This window comes from Suillus subaureus (genome assembly GCF_016647635.1).
Source record: "Suillus subaureus strain MN1 chromosome Unknown BJ212scaffold_74, whole genome shotgun sequence".
Classification (NCBI taxonomy): Eukaryota; Fungi; Basidiomycota; class Agaricomycetes; order Boletales; family Suillaceae; genus Suillus; species Suillus subaureus.
The window spans coordinates 1-20,064 of NW_024538630.1; the positions used below are offsets into that span (position 1 = coordinate 1).

The 20,064-nt window shown below is 48.4% G+C and overlaps 8 protein-coding genes across 8 annotated transcripts; 3 read left to right on the forward strand and 5 right to left on the reverse strand.

Moving 5' to 3' along the window:
- Nucleotides 1-129: 129 nt before the first annotated feature.
- Nucleotides 130-761, reverse strand: BJ212DRAFT_995509 (uncharacterized protein). The gene has a single exon (XM_041344539.1). It carries the CDS (start codon nucleotides 507-509, stop codon nucleotides 159-161), a length of 351 nt encoding a protein of 116 aa, XP_041186369.1. The 5' UTR covers nucleotides 510-761; the 3' UTR covers nucleotides 130-158.
- Nucleotides 426-996, reverse strand: BJ212DRAFT_1397108 (uncharacterized protein; the record flags this gene model as incomplete). The annotated part of the gene is made up of 1 exon (XM_041337231.1): nucleotides 426-996. A coding segment is annotated over one exon (159 nt), but the record flags the coding sequence as incomplete, so codon positions are not given.
- A 1,336-nt stretch (nucleotides 997-2,332) lies between these two features.
- Nucleotides 2,333-2,924, forward strand: BJ212DRAFT_1397118 (uncharacterized protein). Its single transcript, XM_041337232.1, is given in 4 exon segments — nucleotides 2,333-2,365; nucleotides 2,378-2,557; nucleotides 2,609-2,720; nucleotides 2,798-2,924. The coding sequence occupies 3 exon segments, from the start codon at nucleotides 2,525-2,527 to the stop codon at nucleotides 2,806-2,808; spliced, it is 156 nt and encodes a 51-aa protein (XP_041186371.1). The 5' UTR covers nucleotides 2,333-2,365; nucleotides 2,378-2,524; the 3' UTR covers nucleotides 2,809-2,924.
- A 1,683-nt stretch (nucleotides 2,925-4,607) lies between these two features.
- BJ212DRAFT_1487235 (CHAT domain-containing protein) lies at nucleotides 4,608-7,192 on the reverse strand (the record flags this gene model as incomplete). Its single annotated transcript, XM_041341248.1, has 2 exons — nucleotides 4,608-7,081; nucleotides 7,153-7,192. The coding sequence occupies 2 exons, from the start codon at nucleotides 7,190-7,192 to the stop codon at nucleotides 4,608-4,610; spliced, it is 2,514 nt and encodes an 837-aa protein (XP_041186372.1).
- Nucleotides 7,193-10,276: 3,084 nt separating this feature from the next.
- BJ212DRAFT_1247590 (uncharacterized protein) lies at nucleotides 10,277-10,468 on the forward strand (the record flags this gene model as incomplete). Its single annotated transcript, XM_041329678.1, has 1 exon — nucleotides 10,277-10,468. A coding segment is annotated over one exon (192 nt), but the record flags the coding sequence as incomplete, so codon positions are not given.
- Nucleotides 10,469-11,484: 1,016 nt separating this feature from the next.
- On the reverse strand, nucleotides 11,485-13,195 carry BJ212DRAFT_1487237 (uncharacterized protein; the record flags this gene model as incomplete). The annotated part of the gene is made up of 5 exons (XM_041341249.1): nucleotides 11,485-11,829; nucleotides 11,892-12,134; nucleotides 12,185-12,226; nucleotides 12,418-12,624; nucleotides 12,683-13,195. The coding sequence occupies 5 exons, from the start codon at nucleotides 13,193-13,195 to the stop codon at nucleotides 11,485-11,487; spliced, it is 1,350 nt and encodes a 449-aa protein (XP_041186374.1).
- Nucleotides 13,196-13,662: 467 nt separating this feature from the next.
- On the forward strand, nucleotides 13,663-14,211 carry BJ212DRAFT_1397143 (uncharacterized protein). Its single transcript, XM_041337233.1, has 3 exons — nucleotides 13,663-13,852; nucleotides 13,906-14,007; nucleotides 14,085-14,211. Exons 1-3 carry the CDS (start codon nucleotides 13,810-13,812, stop codon nucleotides 14,093-14,095), a joined length of 156 nt encoding a protein of 51 aa, XP_041186375.1. The 5' UTR covers nucleotides 13,663-13,809; the 3' UTR covers nucleotides 14,096-14,211.
- Nucleotides 14,212-15,647: 1,436 nt separating this feature from the next.
- On the reverse strand, nucleotides 15,648-18,938 carry BJ212DRAFT_1439011 (CHAT domain-containing protein). Its single transcript, XM_041337748.1, has 3 exons — nucleotides 18,905-18,938; nucleotides 18,450-18,846; nucleotides 15,648-18,329 (listed from the first exon to the last, which is right to left on the reverse strand). Exons 1-3 carry the CDS (start codon nucleotides 18,932-18,934, stop codon nucleotides 15,889-15,891), a joined length of 2,868 nt encoding a protein of 955 aa, XP_041186376.1. The 5' UTR covers nucleotides 18,935-18,938; the 3' UTR covers nucleotides 15,648-15,888.
- Nucleotides 18,939-20,064: the final 1,126 nt, after the last annotated feature.

A 20,064-nucleotide genomic window follows, 5' to 3' on the forward strand; every position in this document is an offset into this window, starting at 1 on the left:
TTGTTGTATCTGTTTTGAGCGCGAGGGCAAGGTTGTTAAGCGTGATATCACGATCTGGATGCCCAGGTGGCGCAATGTCAGTGCCTCGCGAAGAGGCTGATAGCTCGGGTGATGTCATCAATGTCGCCGCGTTTGTTGAAACGGCTGATGAGGGCGCCCTAGGTTGTCCAATGAGGTATCACGATATTGGTGCCCAACAGGGCACAGGCGCAGCCTTCTTCATACAAAGAGATGGCCTCATCGAGGTCATTAGGTTTGCCTTGGTGATCGAAGCGGTATGTGAGCGAGAAGGCCAAGTTGTGCAGGTAGTAAGCACGGTCAGTATGTCCCTCGGGGCATAGAGACGCGGCCTCACGACCAAGTTGTATGCTCATCAAGATCATCAATACTGCCGTGTTGTCGAAAGTGTGATCTGAGAACCCACGCAAGCTTGTAAAGTGCTCTGGGACGGTGTTGATGGCCCAGAGGACAGAGCTCGACGACCACTCGTCGAAGGTGGATGCCTTCATCAGATGTGTCTATCGGAAGATTGTTGCATCTGTTGATCACATAATCGACACCATTTGCCCCTGCGATGCTACGAAGGTGGTGCCCTCTGGACAGAGAGGCAGTAGCTCATGATAGAGTTTGGCGGATTCGCAAATCGCGGCAGCAGTACTTTTCTTGTTGTGGCGCCAAGTCAGCGCTTCGGTGAGATTATATAGAGATAATGGATGATCCGGATGGCACTGCGGACGCAATGCAAGGACCTCGCGGAACAGCGAAGTGGGGGTATCAATATCTTCAAATCGTGCGAATATACCCCTGAAGGCGCGCATACGCAAGGTTGGTGAGGGCTGCTGCGTGGTCGGGATGGCTGACGGGACACTGGTCTAGAACCAACTGAAAATGCTGCACCGCATCGTTCAGGTGAGAGACCGTCTTGCTCGTGATGTATGCGGCAAATTGTGCGTGGCCCGCATCTGTGTCTCGAGCGATCTCGCAGTTTACGAGGGACTACGATTGGCATTCCGTCAGCAAAGCCAACAGTAGAGACCAGCGTCACTTACATCAGACAGCGCGCCCTCCTGACCGTCGCAAGTATGTACAATGGCGGCCTTCGGCGTGAGGGAGGGATGGACACCACAAACGGGTGGGAAGGACAAAACTACGAGATGTTAGTATATGTGCATGGATGAGGAACACATCACTCACCAAAAGGTTCATATCCATGACTGAGTAGCTTATTCCACGACGTTTGAAGTTTCCCAATGACCTCTCCACTGCCTAGCATTCGACCGGCCTCGTAGGATGCCCAGATCTCTATTGATAATGCAGGTGAGGTATGGGATGATCTATAAACCGAAGATCAGCTCTCGCATCGTATCGGAAAGTCTTGGACTTTACAGAGTCACAGTGTCGCCCCACACTGCAGATTGGTCAGATGATAAGACACTGATGGCCGATTTCCAGCGTCTCTGGGAATTGACATTGATGGATATGTAAATGCCTGCGGGAATGCGCTCGGAGGGGACTTGAAGAATTTTTCCGCTGATGACTGTAGATAGATCGTGAGGATCATGAAACAAATACGAAGGCAGTATGGAGTGACCTACTTTCAAGTCTAATATATCGGCTTCCAAAGTCACTACGCGTGATGGTGGGACGAGACAGACGACAAACGACACGCAGCATCGGAAATTGAGAGGGGTTCAGGATGAGTAGTAGGAAAAGACGGAGGCGGGTGGAATGACTGGGACTGTAGATGAAGTTCGGCTGAGGGAGAGGAGAAGAGGTTGAGGGTTCAGGCTATACTACACGTGTATTTCCATGTTGTTGATCGCAGTTCGGCACGATATGGGCTGGTATGATTCCACTTAGCGCTGAAAATGGAGATCACTCAGTTGGATTAGCGGAAGAATCTGTGCTAGAGAAGTATAGACAAAGTCGTGATCAGTCTTCAGCGAAAGTGGCCTGCAGAAGTTGAAGGGGATATGTCAGTCTCAGAGTGCCTTGTGATGGTTGCTGGTCCTGGACTTGTGTCATGGTGTCGTACCACTCATTTAGCACACTTTGAAAGCAAAATGTAGAATCGAGTGTATTTTGTAAGCTAATGGACAAAAAAAATATACAAACTGCTGAAAACGGAGCGCACAGAAGAGTCGAACGATTCCGTACGACTCATTCAATTGAGCTGACATGGTGGAGGAGGATTGAGCGCGAGAATGTTGTAGAAACACCAAGGGAGAACATGAAAGTCGGATTCATGGATGTGAAGACGAAAAGAGTGACACTGAACAAGGACCAAGTCTTGAGAATACCTGGTCAGCCCAATGTCCACTCGTGTCTGCCCGTTGAACAAGCCTTTGAATGCTCCCCTCCAAGTTGTTCCCACGACTGCCAGCGCGAAAACCAAACAAGTCCAAATCCTTGACTCGAGTCAAACGCCTCCACCGCCAGATATCGATGCATACCAAACCCACCTCCATTAGCACCAACAGGGACACCGGCTAATTTCTTGGATGGCGTGGTCGGGAAAAAGGTCATGTCCGTCTTACATCGGGCATCGATTATCGAGGTATCCTTTCCTTTGCCTTCTATGAATCTAGAGCCGAGTTTACGTGTGTAGGCATTCTCTCGTCTAGATGGATATATGAACATTGCGCTGGAGCAGACGGAGAAGCATATTGATGGTGCAGTCATAAGTAAATACGAGGACGTGTTCATTTGCTGGAATAATGGTAAGCCGTCCGTGAATGTATGGCTGGATATGTTCTGATGCGTCCTCCTGTGCTACTGTTGTACATATCTACTGCAGATCCACTATAATCACAACGTTGAACTGTACGAGCATCGTCAAAGTCTACGGGAGTAATGTGTGACTGCATTCTCCTGCTCTCGGCCTTTGATTTTTGTACATCCTTCGATGAAGGATCTATCGGCGGACCTGCGCAGTGCCCATCTCATCATCGTTATTCTGGATAGGTGAGGTTTGTATTGAGATCCTACATTTATGGCTCCCCTGCTGTCAAGACATTTAAATTTTAAATTCTTTTTCTCGCCACATACAACCTTCATCTCAGGACAGTAGCACCAATCTATGCGGATGGTACCTTGCTCCTCGAATTCTCTTTTCCGAGACTATGGGAAATACGGAATTATCTGCAGTCACTTTGAGTTCGGGTGAGGGTTAGTTTATACACTGGGGTAAGGTATATTTGAGACGTGCACCCGTGGCTAGACAACACTACATACAAGGCGAGTAGTTGTGTAGAGCGTGCACCCATCCCTTCTGCATGGTCTCAAACCCTCGATGCCGCCTCCATGGTACGTCCTTTACAAACACTCCAAAAATGCTCCCATCCGTGACAACCTCTCTTGCTCTAGCCAGCACCATCGTGTCCAGCACCGATATCACAAACCCCTCTAACGGGACCCAGTCATACAGATTGATCAATTCGTCGAGGGAAGTCAGGCGGGATCTGAAGTCGGAAAGGAAGAATATACACGGGAAGGTTTGGAGGTAAATCGAAAGCGGTGGGTCGGCTGCAGGATTTGCGGAGTGGGTAGCGATGTAAAGAGGAGCATTTAGTCTTTGCAACGGTGGAGAGGTAAGCAGAGGTGCATGTCATCGGATCCTGGGTTCGAACGTACGTGGAAGAGAAGGCAAAGATGGATGAGGCACCCCGAGACTCGGTACATCCAGTTGAATAAGCAGCGGATCGGGGTTCTCGTCGAAAGGACTGAGCTGCTGTTCAGTACCAGAGTCTCTTCAAGATATAGTTCACAAACAAGGTGCACGAGTTTCCACTAGATTGTTCTTGCATTGTCAGACCTTTGTTGTTTGAACTGACCGTCCCCGACGCGAAGATGCGCACTGATGTAGACAGCACCTAACGTTCCATGTATCATATCTGCCACGACTCACGAGACAGGCGTGGATTCATAAATGCCATTCCGCCCCTTACATCTCTGCGCACGCTCTTACTCACACCCTGTTTCAGCCTAAGCCTCCACGATCCAAACAACGTTCTAATCTGCATCAATCTCTCGAGTGCCTGAACAAGTGCCAGGATGTGAATGGAATAGAGATACTTGTCCCGCATAGGCAATACATCATCAAACTTGTCCAAGAACCAAACATCGTAAAGGCCCGAGTCTTGCGGCGTCAGTGTCTGCTTCAAATATTTTTATGAGATTTTCTCATATATTGTGCAACTGGGCTTCCGCATGTTCTCCCCTGGTGTTTCTACAGTACTGCTTATCGACAGCGTTGGGTATAAGCAGCCCCTGTTCAGTGGGTTGGTGGATGAGCTTTGCTTCTGTCTAGATATTTGTTGCGATGCGGCGCTTACTGAGGTGTGGTGCAGGAGTTAAAGAACATGGGCGCTTGAAGGTCCGGGTCGAGTCCGCAACAGTCGTGAACATTAATATTCGAATACACCGTGAAGTCGTCGAGCAACGAGAGTAGACAAAAACGAAAGCCAAAACAAGATAGCATGTAAGTACGTGATAGACGAATGTAACAGGCTAAGTCAGTAGCAACAACTTGAAGTACATTGGGGACGAAAAAGAACGCGATACAAAGAACACGTGAAACCGTATCAGATGAAGCAATATAGCAGGAACTATACACCGATATGAACGAAAACCATCCTCTGCTCAAGCGGGACTTTCGTCTTCACAGCGTGCGTAGCACGGTTGAGTGCCCAGGCCGCCTTCGTACAGTCCATGACGCCACCCTCCTCTAAACCATCGAACAAATTCTCGTAGAATGCTTTGACGACGTGCTTTGCGACAGAATCATCGACCTCCCACAGCGTGCCAATGACGCTCTTGAACCCTGAAAATTGGAGACCAGCTGCGAGGTGAATCACTTCGTCGGGCGTCTCCTTATCGCCAACAGCAGTGTGACAAGCGGATAAGAACGCGAACTCGGCGTGTGGAATATGTTTCTCCATGATATCGAGCAGCGTCAGATGTTCGTCTCTCATGACGAAGTGGGAATTGTAAGGCTGCGTAGGGTCCTGCTTGCCATGGCAAGCGAGGTGCACCCAGGTGTTCTCTTCCAAAGCTTTGAGTGCACCTGCTCGTGTGGCTGCGTCACCGGAAATAGTGGTACGGTTGGCCGTTGCAGGGACGAGCTTATGGACAAGCTCGAGCTCGCTGTCGACAGCCAAGAGCGCCTTGCCTTTCCCCGTGCCCGGTTGACCCTGTCCAATTGTCACGAAGGATGGAGTGATGCGCTTCTTCATCATCTGTCTAGATCTAACCAGGGCCGAAAGTGTCGGTGTGTAAGAGCAGATATAGAGATCCTCCAGGCATGGCTCTTTAGAGCGATCTGCCCTTGTTTGAAAGGGGTGAGCTGCATGGAGAGGAATAGACGTGAAAGCTGCAGTTGGACACAGCCAGATTCGGGAGCCATGCTTTAGCTCAAGGACATGTTCGAGTACGTTTACGATGGGTAGCATGATCTCTTCCCATACTGTCCTCAAGAGGACTATCAGATCGTTCCGAGGCAACTTTGGACCCATGATGGATGCGTGTCGTATGGCCCTGGCGAAGCGATCCTTGAGATTGTTCAGATCAGTGAGAGTGACAGACGGCAAGGGTAGATGATGGGGCTCCCCCAATGTCGGAACGATGATGGCGCTGCACGAATATTGACTGGCAATGAAGATGATGACAGGGCCCTGGCGTGCTGCCGCTTGCAAGTCTTCGTATGAAGGCGGGAGCAGGAAGCGCGAGAATGCTTTAAGATCACGGATTTCAGTCACTGCAGCGTCCCATTGCCTTGTGAGTATTCTATATTCTGTTGCAGCCCGATCAGCCGCAGCTGGGTTAGCGTTGCCTGCAGAACCCTGAGCATGAGATAGGCGCATGTTGAGCCCCAAGAGCTTTTCAGCTAGTTGCGGACTCGCAGACGTCAGGTCTTCCAGTGGAGTCCTGAGTCGAGAGGCCAGCGACCACTGCTGGCCACGGCCCTGCTCCACAAGTTCAACTGCCTGTCGTAGATTGTGACGACGTATGGCACATGAGGCCGCATCTACAGGGAGTGATTGTGCACCACGAAAAGCGGTTGCAGCCTCGCGCCGTGAGATGATCGACGATCGCGTCATCACGTGGCTGTCGAAAAGCTCGAAGCACATCTGGTATGCTTCGAGGGAAGAGTCGTGTTGATGATTCTCGGCTTCAGTAACCCAGTGCAAGGCAGTTTGAATGCGATTTGGAAAGCCTTGAGTAGGGTGCACCGAAGCGAGTCTAAAGTTCTCTATAGCGCGCGACAAATCAGCAGGGTTGCGTAGAACCCGGTAACGAACTAAATAGGCTGCCTTCAGCCATCTGTAGCTGAACCATCTGCCTGGGTGCAGTGAAGACAGAGCCACCAGTGACTCTCGGCAGAGATTAATCGCCTCCTCGATATCTTCATTCTCCCGAGTTTGCGTGAAACGAGAGCAGAGCGACGCGCTCAAATTGACAAGACTTGAATTGCGCTCGGGATGGTCACGCCGCTTTAACCGAAGGGATTCGCGATACAGATCAATGGCCTCGTTAAGATCCTCAATGACATCCAATTTCCTGTATCTGGTGTCGAGCGCGAGGGCAAGGTTGTTAAGCGTGATATCACGACGTGGATGCCCAGGTGGGCACAATGTCAGTGCCTCGCGAAAGAGGCTGATAGCTCGGGTGATGTCTTCAATGTCGCCGCGTTTGTTGAAACGGCTGATGAGGGCGAGCCCTAGGTTGTCCAATGGGGTATCACGATATTGGTGCCCAACAGGGTGCAGGCGCAGCCCTTCTTCATACAAAGAGATGGCCTCATCGAGGTCATTAGGTTTGCCTTGGTCATTGAAGCGGTATGTGAGCGAGAGGGCCAAGTTGTTCAGGTAGCAAGCACGGTCAGCATGTCCCTCGGGGCATAGAGACACGGCCTCACGACGAAGTTGTATGCTCGTATCAAGATCATCAATACTGCCGTGTTGTTGAAAACGCAATGCGAGAATTCGCGCAAGGTTGTCAAGTGCTCTGGGACGGTGCTGATGGCCCAGAGGACAGAGCTCGACGACCACTCGTCGAAGGTGGATGCCTTCATCAGATGTGTCTATCGGAAGTTTGTTGCATTCGTCAGTGAGGATTGCGAAATGGATGCAAATGTGATATGGAGCAACCCACCTTCAAGTCTGATATATTGGCTTGCAAAGCCTCTACGCATGATGGTGAGACGAAACAGACGACGAACGACACGCAGCATCGGAAATTGAGAGGGGTTCAGGATGAGTGGTAGGAAAAGACGGAGGCGGGTGGAATGACTGGGACTGTAGATGAAGTTCGGCTGAGGGAGAGGAGAAGAGGTTGAGGGTTCAGGCTATACTACACGTGTATTTCCATGTTGTTGATCGCAGTTCGGCACGATAGGCGCTGGTATGATTCCACTTAGCGCTGAAAATGGAGATCACTCAGTTGGATTAGCGGAAGAATCTGTGCTAGAGAAGTGTAGACAAAGTCATGATCAGTCTTCAGCGAAAGTGGCCTCAGAAGTTGAAGGGGATATGTCAGTCTCAGAGTGCCTTGTGATGGTTGCTGGTCCTGGACTTGTGTCATGGTGTCGTACCACTCATTTAGCACACTTTGAAAGCAAAATGTAGAATCGAGTGTATTTTGTAAGCTAATGGACAAAAAAAATATACAAACTGCTGAAAACGGAGCGCACAGAAAAGTCGAACGATTCGACTCATTCAATTGAGCTGACATGGTGGAGGAGGATTGAGCGTGACAATGTTGTAGACACACCAAGGCAAAACGGGTGACACTGAACAAGGACCAAGTCTTGAGAATACCTGGTCAGCCCAATCACTGCGTTTTGAAGGTATCTGATGCCATGTGGCGAGCGGTAGCTACTTATAGTAACCACAGTTCCGCACACCACGTGGGGACTCTGAGTCATCCTTGAGGCGTTGACCTGTGCACAGACCACCTTCATCCCAGCAACGTCTACGACGGTCTACGGCACTGACGACACACGTACACACACGTACACGACACACGGTCACCTTGGGGAGCCTCTGGGGAGAAGCAGCCATCATGAGTTCACGCATTCCGTGGCAACCTGATCTCGGCGTCTAGGTGGTACCTAGATGCGCAATACACGTCAGTGCTGGAGCTTCCTCGTCCCCCCTCAGTAGTCTTAGCTGCAGCATCCCCTCACTGGTTTTGGAAAATTATCCTGCTGCTCATTGCATGGCTAAATCTTCACTATCATCTGCCGCATCTTGCATGTACTCTTATTCTCAAGATCACGAGACATATCCTTGTTGGCCTTACTGTACTCACACCTGATGAGAAGGTGGCTGGGTCGCTCAATACCATATTCAACCACCTTGACATCAAGGATAACTTTGATATTCACCCAGTTTGCCTGGTTTGCCACCATGTTTATCCTCACGATTCTCAAGGTGATGCAAAATGTTTGAATTGCTCTGAACCTTTATTTGAGCCCATCACATCAAGAACCAAACCATGGCCACGTCTACAGTGTCCACAGAGTCCACTCTTGAATGTGATCCTTTGTCTTTTCTCTTGTGCAGGAATTGAGGAGGAACTTGATGCTTGGTGCTGCCATGTTCCAGAACCTGGGAAGCGTGCTTCAATTCAAGATGGTGAGATATGGAAAACCATCAAGGGAAATGATGGCGAGCTCTTCTTCGACAATAGTCCAGAATGTCCTGACAAAGATGAGCTTCACATTGGTATCATGCTAGGATTTGATGGGTATTGTTCCTCTTTAGTGACACTATACTCTCTGCTAATTGATAATCTTAGATTTGGTTATCAGCGCAGTCGTAATGCAGGAATGCACAGCTCGGGCATCCTGTCAAATTGTATTGTGAACTTGCCAACACATTTGTGGTATGTACTTGCTACAGTTAATGTTCACTTCCTGACTTTGAACACTCGTCTAGATACTGACCATGAAATCTGATGGTCTTTGGTATCACACCAGGGCCAAAAGAGTTTGATAGTGATGAGTTGCAATTTTTCATGAAAAACTATGTCAACAACTTAATCTCACTCTATGAAAATGGAATCATGGTCAAGACGCCAAATTATCCCAATGGTATGTCATCAAGTACTTCTCTAAGTTGCTTCAAATAACACCATGTGTCTGCAGGCCGCTGAGTTCATATGATCCTGGTTGCTGTCTGTTGTGACCACCCTGCGCTCTGTAAAGTCTGCGGGTTTGGAGGTCATTGCAAGGAAGAGGGATTTTGCACTCGGTGCCACATTAAACGCAGCGAGTTGAAGACAAGGGATGCAATGGATTATGATAGTATGTCGCCTTTTACTTGTGTGAATACAACTGAATCTATTCAATCAGAATTTCCTCCTCGATATGGGGAGGAGCATACAAAACAAGCCCAGGAGTATCTGGACCTGAATGAGAAGGAACATGAGGCCTTCTTTAAGCTGCATAGTGCACGCTACTTTGAGCTTTCATGCTTGAAGTATTTTGACCCAGTTCACATGTCAGTCATTGACCCAATGCACAGTTTCCTTCTCGGTGAGTCGACCTGCTCCCTATGCTGTCATTACTCATATCCACTGTTAGGTATCATACGTTGTCACTGGTATGATTTGTGGATTCAAACCAACACCATACAAAAGTGGACCAACAAAAACAAATGTGAACTGGATCAGATTCATGATCATCTAATGATGGTATGTGATCAATTCGTTCAAGCTTTTTTCTCATCTGCCCATTTGACCAGTTTGAAATGCCAAACTGGGTTGGATGTTTACCTGAATAAGTGGGCTATCCTGCTGGAGGTTCATTGATGTCAGATGAGTGGAAGGGACTTGCATTAGTCTTCTGTCCTATTGTGGTATGTTAAGCTTATCGTGGCACAATGGGGGCTAGGCTAATTCTAGTTCTGCTACCTGGAAGATACTGTTTCTATGGCAGGAGTGGTACCCAAAGGTCAATGCTACATACAAGAAAGCATTAACGTCCTGGGAGAACAGAGAGAAACAATGACTCATTCATCTCACCGCTGGAAAAGCGAAAAAGGGTGATGATAAACCATCAACAAAGCCCATTCCTCAGATGCATCTGTCAGCTCCTGACAATTTTTTGAAACTTGCTGCAGCCCTCAAAATCATCCTCAGACGTTCCTTCAGAGATGCCGATATTCCATGCACCAAGGAATTGCTCCACAACTACCTTATGGAATATCTCGAGGTGTGCTGAGGTACTCTCTAAGCATGTCCAGTATGATCACACATGGGCTGCTAGCTTTACCCTGATGATGTAAAGCCCACGCATCATTGGGTAACCCATATTTTCAATCAACTACAAGACTACAGACCTGTGTACAACTTTTGGACGTTTCTCTTCGAGCACTTGAACAAAGTCCTCAAGAGTTACTCAATGAATAATCACAGCAATGGCGAGATTGAAGTTACGTTTATGCATGCATTTCAGAAGGATGTTGCATTGCATGATATGGTATGTCATATTTACACATCAAATTTAATCCTTATTCTTCCCTTAGCTCGCAAATCTAAATGCTGCATCTGACATGCAAGAATCATCGACTGAGGATGAGCTGCTGTCAGAAGCTGTCAGAATTATCTTGGCCACTGATGGTGACACATGCAGGACAGTAGCCTCTCTCACTCATGAAATAGATCAAGCCACAGAAGATTGTATGTCATTCCAATGCATATTGTCCTAGATGCTGACCTGATGGGGATCTACTAGTTGATGCATGTTTCTCACTTGGTGCCTCTGCTTTCACAACTCTCTCTCAGCAGCAGCAAGACCACCTGATGAAGTTCTATGAATCCTCATACCCTAATGCAAAAGTTGTCTCACATGCAGCATCAACCAACACAATTGGCCCAAATTTCCTCAATAGCCGTGCTCGAACTTTCATGCACATTGTTGTTGATGGACGTCACATCCTTCCATCTTCCTCACTGAATAATGCATCAAGTTCTCTCATACAAGCTGATATCGGAGGCAGATGTTATGTTGGGCAAGTCATGTCTATAATATCTCATGCGCAGTGTCACATATCACGAGAGATAACCCTTCTCGAGATCAGGTGGCTCAAAGAGAAGCTAAATGTCAACATGAGGGACTGGGTTAAATAGTGAAGTAAACTCATTCATATGTTGGACATTTTTAATTGTCTTGCAGTCCAGAGCTCGAAGTTCAGTTGTGGGAGCATGAAGTCTTCCTTGATCCAACAGTCGATGGTCCTCAACGTTTTATTTTGCCATCCCACCTGATCTCCCAAGTCTGTCAAGCGTCAATCACAAAGAAAAATGATGAAATGGTACAGAAGATGTGGGTAACAATTGGGCTTAGTCGAGTGAGTACTTAGTGTCATTCATCGCACGAGTTCAACACAAATGAATGCAAATATAGGAAGTTTCAATTTTCTAGCATGACACAATGCAGCAGCACAATGCACAGAACAGCAAGAAAGAAGGCAGTGTATCCTACATGTCACCATCATCCATATCATCACCGTGATTTGCTTCTCCACCACTGTATTTGGGAGTTATGCCAGGGCCATGGTTATCTTGTTCTTGAGTGTCCGGCTGATTGTCTATGGGTCCAAAGCCTCTTGGATTGCATGTCTTGATATCGAGGGAAGTGCCAGGATTCTCTTGGTTGAACTTGGCCAGCCAGTCATTGCTGAGCATGAATGGGTACACTGGAATTTCAGGTGCATGGTCTTTAACAGTGCCGATGTTGACATGTTTAGTATGGACTTGTTTGTTCTTCACTTCCTGATGCAGCCTTTGCCTGATCTTGTCAATCTGCTCCACAATGTCATTGAACTAACACCATAAAGTCAGTAACATCAACAACAGCAAGGGTAAGTTTGTCTCTTTGGTCCTACATCCTTGGATCTCCACTCCTGACGAACCACTTCCCACACAACAGCATCTTCTTCGTCACTCCCAATGAAGCCAGCTTTCTGCAACAGGATCTTATGGTGAGCCTTCTTCTCCTCCTCATTATCTGTTTCGAGCTCTGATAACTCTTCAGACATGTACTCAGTCTCCAAGAGAAGTGTCAGATCTGTGCCATATTCTTTGGTGTATGCTTCGATGACTGATGGGTCCACTCGATCCTTGCAAAGCTGTATGTGGTGTGATATAATAGGTTCGCATTCATTTTGGATATACACACCTGCTTATGGTGCTTCTTCCTCTTGTTCACCACCTTCTGTTTCTGACACTTTGCTCATTTAGAAGAGTCCATGACTTTGGCATACTTATGCTTCAAGTTCTGAAACTTGTCTTTGGCAAATGCAACAATGTCTTTCTTTGTGAAGCTGATGTCCTTGTGTCTGAGGGTGCAAGTCTCTGCATCACAATCCTTTCCAAATTCTATATAGTATTTGATGATCATTGAACACTCACATTTTGTTCATTCCAGACAATATTGGCTGCACAATCAATAATCTTTTTGTTGCACATTGCTTGGACTCCTTTGTCACCACCAAATGCAAATTGCAACTTCTCACCCTCTTGCAGATCTTCTCCACCATTGCCCCCATCACTATCATCAGTCTCAATTGTGTCCATGGAAGTCCCTGTGACATCGAAAATTGCAGTATCAAGACATTCCTGCACCACATTTGAAGGTAAGTACGCATATATGTGCCTGCATTTTTGATGAACTCACCTGTAGTTCTTCATGTGTAGTCTTCTCAGCTGCTGAGAGTTCTTGAAGAGGGCGGTTGAGAAGGTACGTCCATATCTTGCCCTTCATCAGCTTCTTCTTCTTCTTCTTCTGATGCATACCTTTATCTGTAGGCTCATCCTCATCATCTGCCTCATCACCATCATCTTTGTGACCACATTTCAGGTGATTAACCTCGTGTTGGAGGTTCTCACATATACTCCACAGTGCCTGTACATCCAACACAGTTTCTAAGTCTGGCTGGATAGCATGTTGGTCACTGGGGGGCAGTGATTGGGGTACATGATTTTGACGGGGCAGATTCTGTTGAGGCTGACCCTGAACAGCCTGCGCTGCAAGAGTGAGTAAAACATCTGGCGCCAAGTTTGCCAGCAAGTTGTGCAATGCAACAGGTGCTGGTGGGGGATCATTTGGACCACCAGACAGGGGTGGATATGGTGGAGGAGGAGGCCCTGCTGGAGGACCTTGCTGTTTCCTGCTGCCATTGATGCGCATTTTTGCTGGGTATATGCGCTGATTCCGCCGGGTATATGTGCTCAATTTGGGGCTCAGGGATCAGGTTGGGGAGAAAAGGTGAACAGATGTGTAGCATACCTGTACTCGACCCATATCAGGATATGTACACACAACGTGGCTACCTGTCCTAATTCATACATATTAAACCACCTCAAATGGCAGTGTGCACACCTTAGTTGACCTCAAGTATACCTATGGTAGCCGTAGTATACACCAGTTTATCTCGCCGTACTGTTTATACCTCGGATACTTATAGGATCCATATCTCTCCTTCGCCGGTATACCTTATGTGATTGTACATGTGTGTACCTATGGTAGACTTTGTACCCACGGGTGTCTCACCCACGTTTCACATAGATCCATAACGCGGTGAATGTCAACTCGTGTCTGCCCGTTGAACAAGCCTTTGGTTAAATGAATGCTTCTCTCCAAGTTGTTCCCACAACTGCCCGCGCCAAAACCAAACAAGTCCAAATCCTTGACTCGAGTCAAACGCCTCCACCGCCAGATATCAATGCATACCAAACCCACCTCCATTAGCACCAACAGGGACACCGGCTAATTTCTTGGATGGCGTAGTCGGGAAAAAGATCATGTCCGTCTTACATCGGGCATCGATTATCAAGGTATCCTTTCCTTTGCCTTCTATGAATCTAGAGCCGAGTTTACGTGTGTAGGCATTCTCTCGTGTCTAGATGGATATATGAACATTGCGCTGGAGCAGACGGAGAAGCATATTGATGGTGCAGTCATAAGTAAATACGAGGACGTGTTCATTTGCTGGAATAATGGTAAGCCGTCCGTGAATGTATGGCTGGATATGTTCTGATGCGTCCTCCTGTGCTACTGTTGTACATATCTACTGCAGATCCACTATAATCACAACGTTGTACTGTACGAGCATCGTCAAAGTCTACGGGAGTGGTGTGTGACTGCATTCCCCTGCTCTCGGCCTTTGATTTTTGTACATTATTCGATGAAGGATCTATTGGCGGACCTGCGCAGTGCCCATCTCATCATCGTTATTCTGGATAGGTGAGGTTTGTATTGAGATCCTACATTTATGGCTCCCCTGCTGTCAAGACATTTAAATTTTAAATTCTTTTTCTCGCCACATACAACCTTCATCTCAGAACAGTAGCGCCAATCTACGCAGAGGGTACCTTGCTCCTCGAGATATCTTTTCCGAGACTATGGGAAATATGGAATTATCTGCAGTCACTTTGAGTTCGGGTGAGGGATAGTTTGTACACTGAGGTAAGGTATATTTGAGACGTGCACCCGTGGCTAGACAACGCTACGTACAAGGCGAGTAGTTGTATGCGACATGTACCCATCCCTTCTGCACGATCTCAAACCCCCAATACTGCCTCCACAGTACGTCCTTTACAAACGCTTCAAGAGTGCTCCCATCCGTGACAATGATCTCTCTTGCTCTAGCCAGCACCATCGCGTCCAGCAATGGTATCAAAAACCCCTTTAACGGGACCTAGTCATATGGATTGATCAATTCGTCGAGGCGGGATGTAAAGCCAGAAAGGGAGAATATACACGAGAAGGTTTGGAGGTAAATCGAAAGCGGTGGGTCGGCTGCAGGATTTGCGGAGTGGGTAGCGATGTAAAGAGGGGCATTTGATCTTTGCAACGGTGGGGAGGTAAGCAGAGGTGCATGTCATCGGATCTTAGGCTTCAACGTACGTGGAAGAGAAGGCAAAGATGGATGAGGCGCCCCGAGACTCGGTATATCCAGTTGAATAAGCAGCGGATCGGGGTTCTCGTCGAAAGGACTGAGCTGCTGTTCAGTACCAGAGTCTCTTCAAGATATAGTTCACAAACAAGGTGCACGAGTTTCCACTAGATTGTTCTTGCATTGTCAGACCTTTGTTGTTTGAACTGACCGTCCCCGACGCGAAGATGCGCACTGATGTAGACAGCACCTAACGTTCCATGTATCATATCTGCCACGACTCACGAGACAGGCGTGGATTCATAAATGCCATTCCGCCCCTTACATCTCTGCGCACGCTCTTACTCACACCCTGTTTCAGCCTAAGCCTCCACGATCCAAACAACGTTCTAATCTGCATCAATCTCTCGAGTGCCTGAACAAGTGCCAGGATGTGAATGGAATAGAGATACTTGTCCCGCATAGGCAATACATCATCAAACTTGTCCAAGAACCAAACATCGTAAAGGCCCGAGTCTTGCGGCGTCAGTGTCTGCTTCAAATATTTTTATGAGATTTTCTCATATATTGTGCAACTGGGCTTCCGCATGTTCTCCCCTGGTGTTTCTACAGTACTGCTTATCGACAGCGTTGGGTATAAGCAGCCCCTGTTCAGTGGGTTGGTGGATGAGCTTTGCTTCTGTCTAGATATTTGTTGCGATGCGGCGCTTACTGAGGTGTGGTGCAGGAGTTAAAGAACATGGGCGCTTGAAGGTCCGGGTCGAGTCCGCAACAGTCGTGAACATTAATATTCGAATACACCGTGAAGTCGTCGAGCAACGAGAGTAGACAAAAACGAAAGCCAAAACAAGATAGCATGTAAGTACGTGATAGACGAATGTAACAGGCTAAGTCAGTAGCAACAACTTGAAGTACATTGGGGACGAAAAAGAACGCGATACAAAGAACACGTGAAACCGTATCAGATGAAGCAATATAGCAGGAACTATACACCGATATGAACGAAAACCATCCTCTGCTCAAGCGGGACTTTCGTCTTCACAGCGTGCGTAGCACGGTTGAGTGCCCAGGCCGCCTTCGTACAGTCCATGACGCCACCCTCCTCTAAACCATCGAACAAATTCTCGTAGAATGCTTTGACGACGTGTTTTGCGACAGAATCATCGACCTCCCACAGCGTGCCAATGATGCTCTTGAACCCCGAAAACTGGAGACCAGCTGCGAGATGAATCACTTCGTCGGGCGTCTCCTTATCGCCAACAGCAGTGTGACAAGCGGACAAGAACGCAAACTCAGCATGCGGGACATGTTTCTCCATGATATCGAGCAGCGTCAGATGTTCGTCTCTCATGACGAAGTGGGAATTGTAAGGCTGCACAGGGTCCTGCTTGCCATGACAAGCGAGGTGCACCCAAGTGTTCTCTTCTAAAGCTTTGAGTGCACCTGCTCGTGTGGCTGCGTCACCAGAAATAGTGCTACGGTTGGCAATCGCAGGGACGAGCTTATTGACAAGCTCGAGCTCGCTATCGACAGCCAAGAGCGCCTTGCCTTTCCCCGTACCCGGTTGACCCTGTCCGATTGTCACGAAGGACGGAGTGATGCGCTTCTTCATCATCTGTCTAGATCTAACGAGAGCCGAAAGTGTCGGCGTGTAAGAGCAGATGTAGAGGTCCTCCAGGCATGGCTCTTTAGAGCGATCTGCCCTTGTTTGAAAGGGGTGAGCTGCATGGAGAGGAATAGATGTGAAAGCTGCAGTTGGACACAGCCAGATTCGAGAGCCATGCTTTAGCTTAAAGACATGCTCCAGTACGTTTACGATGGGTAGCATGATCTCTTCCCATACTGTCCTCAAGAGGACTATTAGATCGTTCCGAGGCAACTTTGGGCCCATGATAGATGCGTGTCGTATGGCCCTGGCGAAGCGATCCTTCAGATTATTCAGATCTGTGAGAGTGACAGACGGTAAGGGAATATGATGGGGTTCTCCTGACGTCGGAATAATGATGGCGCTGCGCGAATATTGACTGGCAATAAGGATGATGACAGGGCCTTGGCGTGCTGCCGCTTGCAAGTCTTCGTATGAAGGCGGGAGCAGGAAGCGCGAGAACGCTTTAAGATCACGGATTTCAGTCACTGCAGCATCCCATTGTCTTGTGAGTCTCCGATATTCTGTTGCAGCTTGATCAGCCACAGCTGGGTCAGCGCTGCCTGCAGAACCCTGAGCATGAGATAGGCGCTTGTTGAGCTCCAAGATCTTTTGAGCTAGTTGCAGACTCGCAGATGTCAGGTCTTCCAGTGGAGTCCTGAGTTGAGAGGCCAGCGACCACTGCTGGCCATGGCCCTGCTCCACAAGTTCAACTGCCTGCCGTAGATTGTGACGACGTATGGCACATGAGGCCGCATCTACAGGGAGTGCTTGTGCACCACGAAAAGCGGTTGCAGCCTCACGCCGTGAGATGATCGACGATCGCGTCATCACGTGGCTGTCGAAAAGCTCGAAGCACATCTGGTATGCTTCGAGGGAAGAGTCGTGTTGATGATTCTCGGCTTCAGTAACCCAGCACAAGGCAGTTTGAATACGATTTGGAAAGCCTTGAGTACGGTGTCCCGATGCGAGTCTGAAGTTCTCTATAGCGAGTGACAGATCAGCGGGATTGTGTAGGATCTGGTAATGAGACAAATAAATATTCGTCAGCCAGCCATAGCTGAAATACCTGTCCGGGTGCAGTGAAGACAGAGCTGCCAATGACTCTCGGCAAAGATTAATCGCCTCCTCGATATCTTCATTCTCCCGAGTTTCCGTGAAAAGAGAGCAGAGTGCCGAGCTCAGATTGTGAAGAGTTCTATGGCGTTGTGGATGGTCATGCCGCTTTAACCGAAGGGATTCGCGATACCGATCAATGGCCTCGTTAAGATCCTCAATGACATGCAATTTGTGGTATCTGGCGTCGAGCGCAAGGGCAAGGTTGTTAAGCATGGTATCACGACGTGGATGCCCAGGTGGGCACAATGTCAGTGCCTCGCGATGGAGGCTGATAGCTCCGGTGATGTCATCAATGTTGCCGCGTTTGTTGAAACGGCTGATGAGGACGAGCCCTAGGTTGTCTAATGAGGTATCACGAGACTCGTGCCCAACAGGGCACAGGCGCAGTGTTTCTTCGTACAAAGAGACGGTCTCATTGAGGTCATTAGGTTTGCCTTGATGATCGAAGCGGCATTCGAGTGAGAAGGCCAAGTTGTGCAGGTAGTAAGCACGGTCAGTATGTCCCTCGGGGCATAGAAACACGGCCTCACGACCAAGCCGTATGCTCGTATCAAGATCATCAATACTGCCGTGTTGTCGAAAGTGTGATCTGAGAACCCACACAAGCTTGTAAAGTGCTCTGGGACGGTGTTGATGGCCCAGAGGACAGAGCTCGACGACCACTCGTTGAAGGTGGATGCCTTCATCAGATGCGTCTTCTGGAAGATTGTTGCATCCGTTGATCACATAATCGACACCATTTGCCCCTGCCGCGATGGTACAAAGGTGTGTGCCCTCTGGACAGAGAGGCAGTAGCTCATGATAGAGTTTGGCGGATTCGCAAATGTCGGCAGCAGTACTTTTCTTGATGTAGCGCCAAGTCAGCGCTTCGGTGAGATTATATAGAGATAATGGATGATCCGGATGGCACTGCGGACGCAATGCAAGGACCTCGCGGAACAGCGAAGTGGGGGTATCAATATCTTCAAAATCGTTGCGAATATACCCCTGAAGGCGCGCATACGCAAGGTTGGTGAGGGCTGTTGCGTGATCGGGATGGCTGACGGGACACTGGTCTAGAACCAACTGAAAATGCTGCACTGCATCGTTCAGGTGAGAGACCGTCTCGCTCGTCACGTATGCGGCAAATTGTGCGTGGCCCGCATCTGTGTCTCGAGCGATCTCGCAGTCTATGAGGGACTACGATTGGCGAACCGTCAGCAAAGCTAACAGTAGAGACCAGTGTCACTTACATCAAACAGTGCGCCCTCCTGATCGTCGCAAGCATGTACAATGGTGGCCCTCAGCGTGAGGGAAGGGTGGACACCACGAACGGGTGGGAAGGACAAAACTACGAGATGTTGGTATACGTGCATGAATGAGGAGAAAATGACTCACCGAAAGGTTCATCTCCATGATCGAGTAGCTCGTCCCACGACGTTTGAAGTTTCCCAATGACCTCTCCGCTGCCTAGCATTCGACCGGCCTCATAGGATGTCCTGATCTCTATTAATAATGCAGGTGAGGTATGGGATGATCTAGAAACAGAAGATCAGCTCCCGCATCGCATCGGAAAGTCTCCATGGACTTTACAGAGTCACAGTGTCGCCCCACGCTGCAGATTCCTCAGATGATAACACACTGATGGCCGATTTCCAGCGTCTATGGGAATCGACATTGATGGATATGTAAATGCCTGCGGGAACGCGCTCGGATGGGACTTGAAGATTTTTTCCGCTGATGACTGTGAAAAGAGTGTGAGGATCGCGAAATGGATGCAAATGTGATATGGAGCGACCCACCTTCAAGTCTGATGTATCGGCTTTCCAAGCTACTAGGCATGGTGGTGTGATGAAGAGGATTGAGGATCGACTGAGTGGTTGGCGGAATGGGTGAGAGGGAAGGACGAGGGTAGGGATATAGGGACTGTGGCTAGATGAAGTTCGGCTGAGGCTGAGAAGAGGTTGAGGGTTCAGGCTATGCTACACGTGTATTTCCATGTGGTCGATCACAGTTCGGCACGATAGACGCTGATACGTTGCACCATAAGCGCTGAAAATGGAGATCACTCAGTAGGATTAGCGGAAGAATCTGTGCTAGAGAAGTATAGACAAAGTCATGATCAGTCTTCGGCGAAAGTGGCCCACACAAGTTGAAGGGGACGCACCTTGGACCCGCACCAAGTGGCACCCCTACAAGGACCCCAAAAACCAAAACTTCAACATCGCGCCTACCAGCATCGAAGGCGTCAACAACGCCTTTACAGTCTCTTTTCTTTCTTTCCTTTCCTCTAACAGTCTTCATACTCGTACTATACACTCTCAAAGAAACACAAAAAACATAAAGTAAAAATGGCACTAACACCGCAAAACCTATCCAAAAACACTAACCATTCTCCTGCACTGCTGGTGCCCACTA

Coding starts and splice junctions, on each gene's coding strand:
- BJ212DRAFT_995509 (XM_041344539.1), bottom strand. CDS start 509: ATGAAGGCATCCACCTTCGACGAGTGGTCGTCGAGCTCTGTCCTCTGG.
- BJ212DRAFT_1397118 (XM_041337232.1), top strand. CDS start 2,525: ATGTCCGTCTTACATCGGGCATCGATTATCGAG. Junction 2,558..2,608: donor ATCGGGCATCGATTATCGAG/GTATCCTTTCCT, acceptor TTACGTGTGTAG/GCATTCTCTCGTCTAGATGG.
- BJ212DRAFT_1397143 (XM_041337233.1), top strand. CDS start 13,810: ATGTCCGTCTTACATCGGGCATCGATTATCAAGGTATCCTTTC. Junction 13,853..13,905: donor GATTATCAAGGTATCCTTTC/CTTTGCCTTCTA, acceptor GCATTCTCTCGT/GTCTAGATGGATATATGAAC.
- BJ212DRAFT_1439011 (XM_041337748.1), bottom strand. CDS start 18,934: ATGCTTGCGACGATCAGGAGGGCGCACTGT. Junction 18,847..18,904: donor CGATCAGGAGGGCGCACTGT/TTGATGTAAGTG, acceptor CGCCAATCGTAG/TCCCTCATAGACTGCGAGAT. Junction 18,330..18,449: donor TCATGAGCTACTGCCTCTCT/GTCCAGAGGGCA, acceptor ACCTTCAACGAG/TGGTCGTCGAGCTCTGTCCT.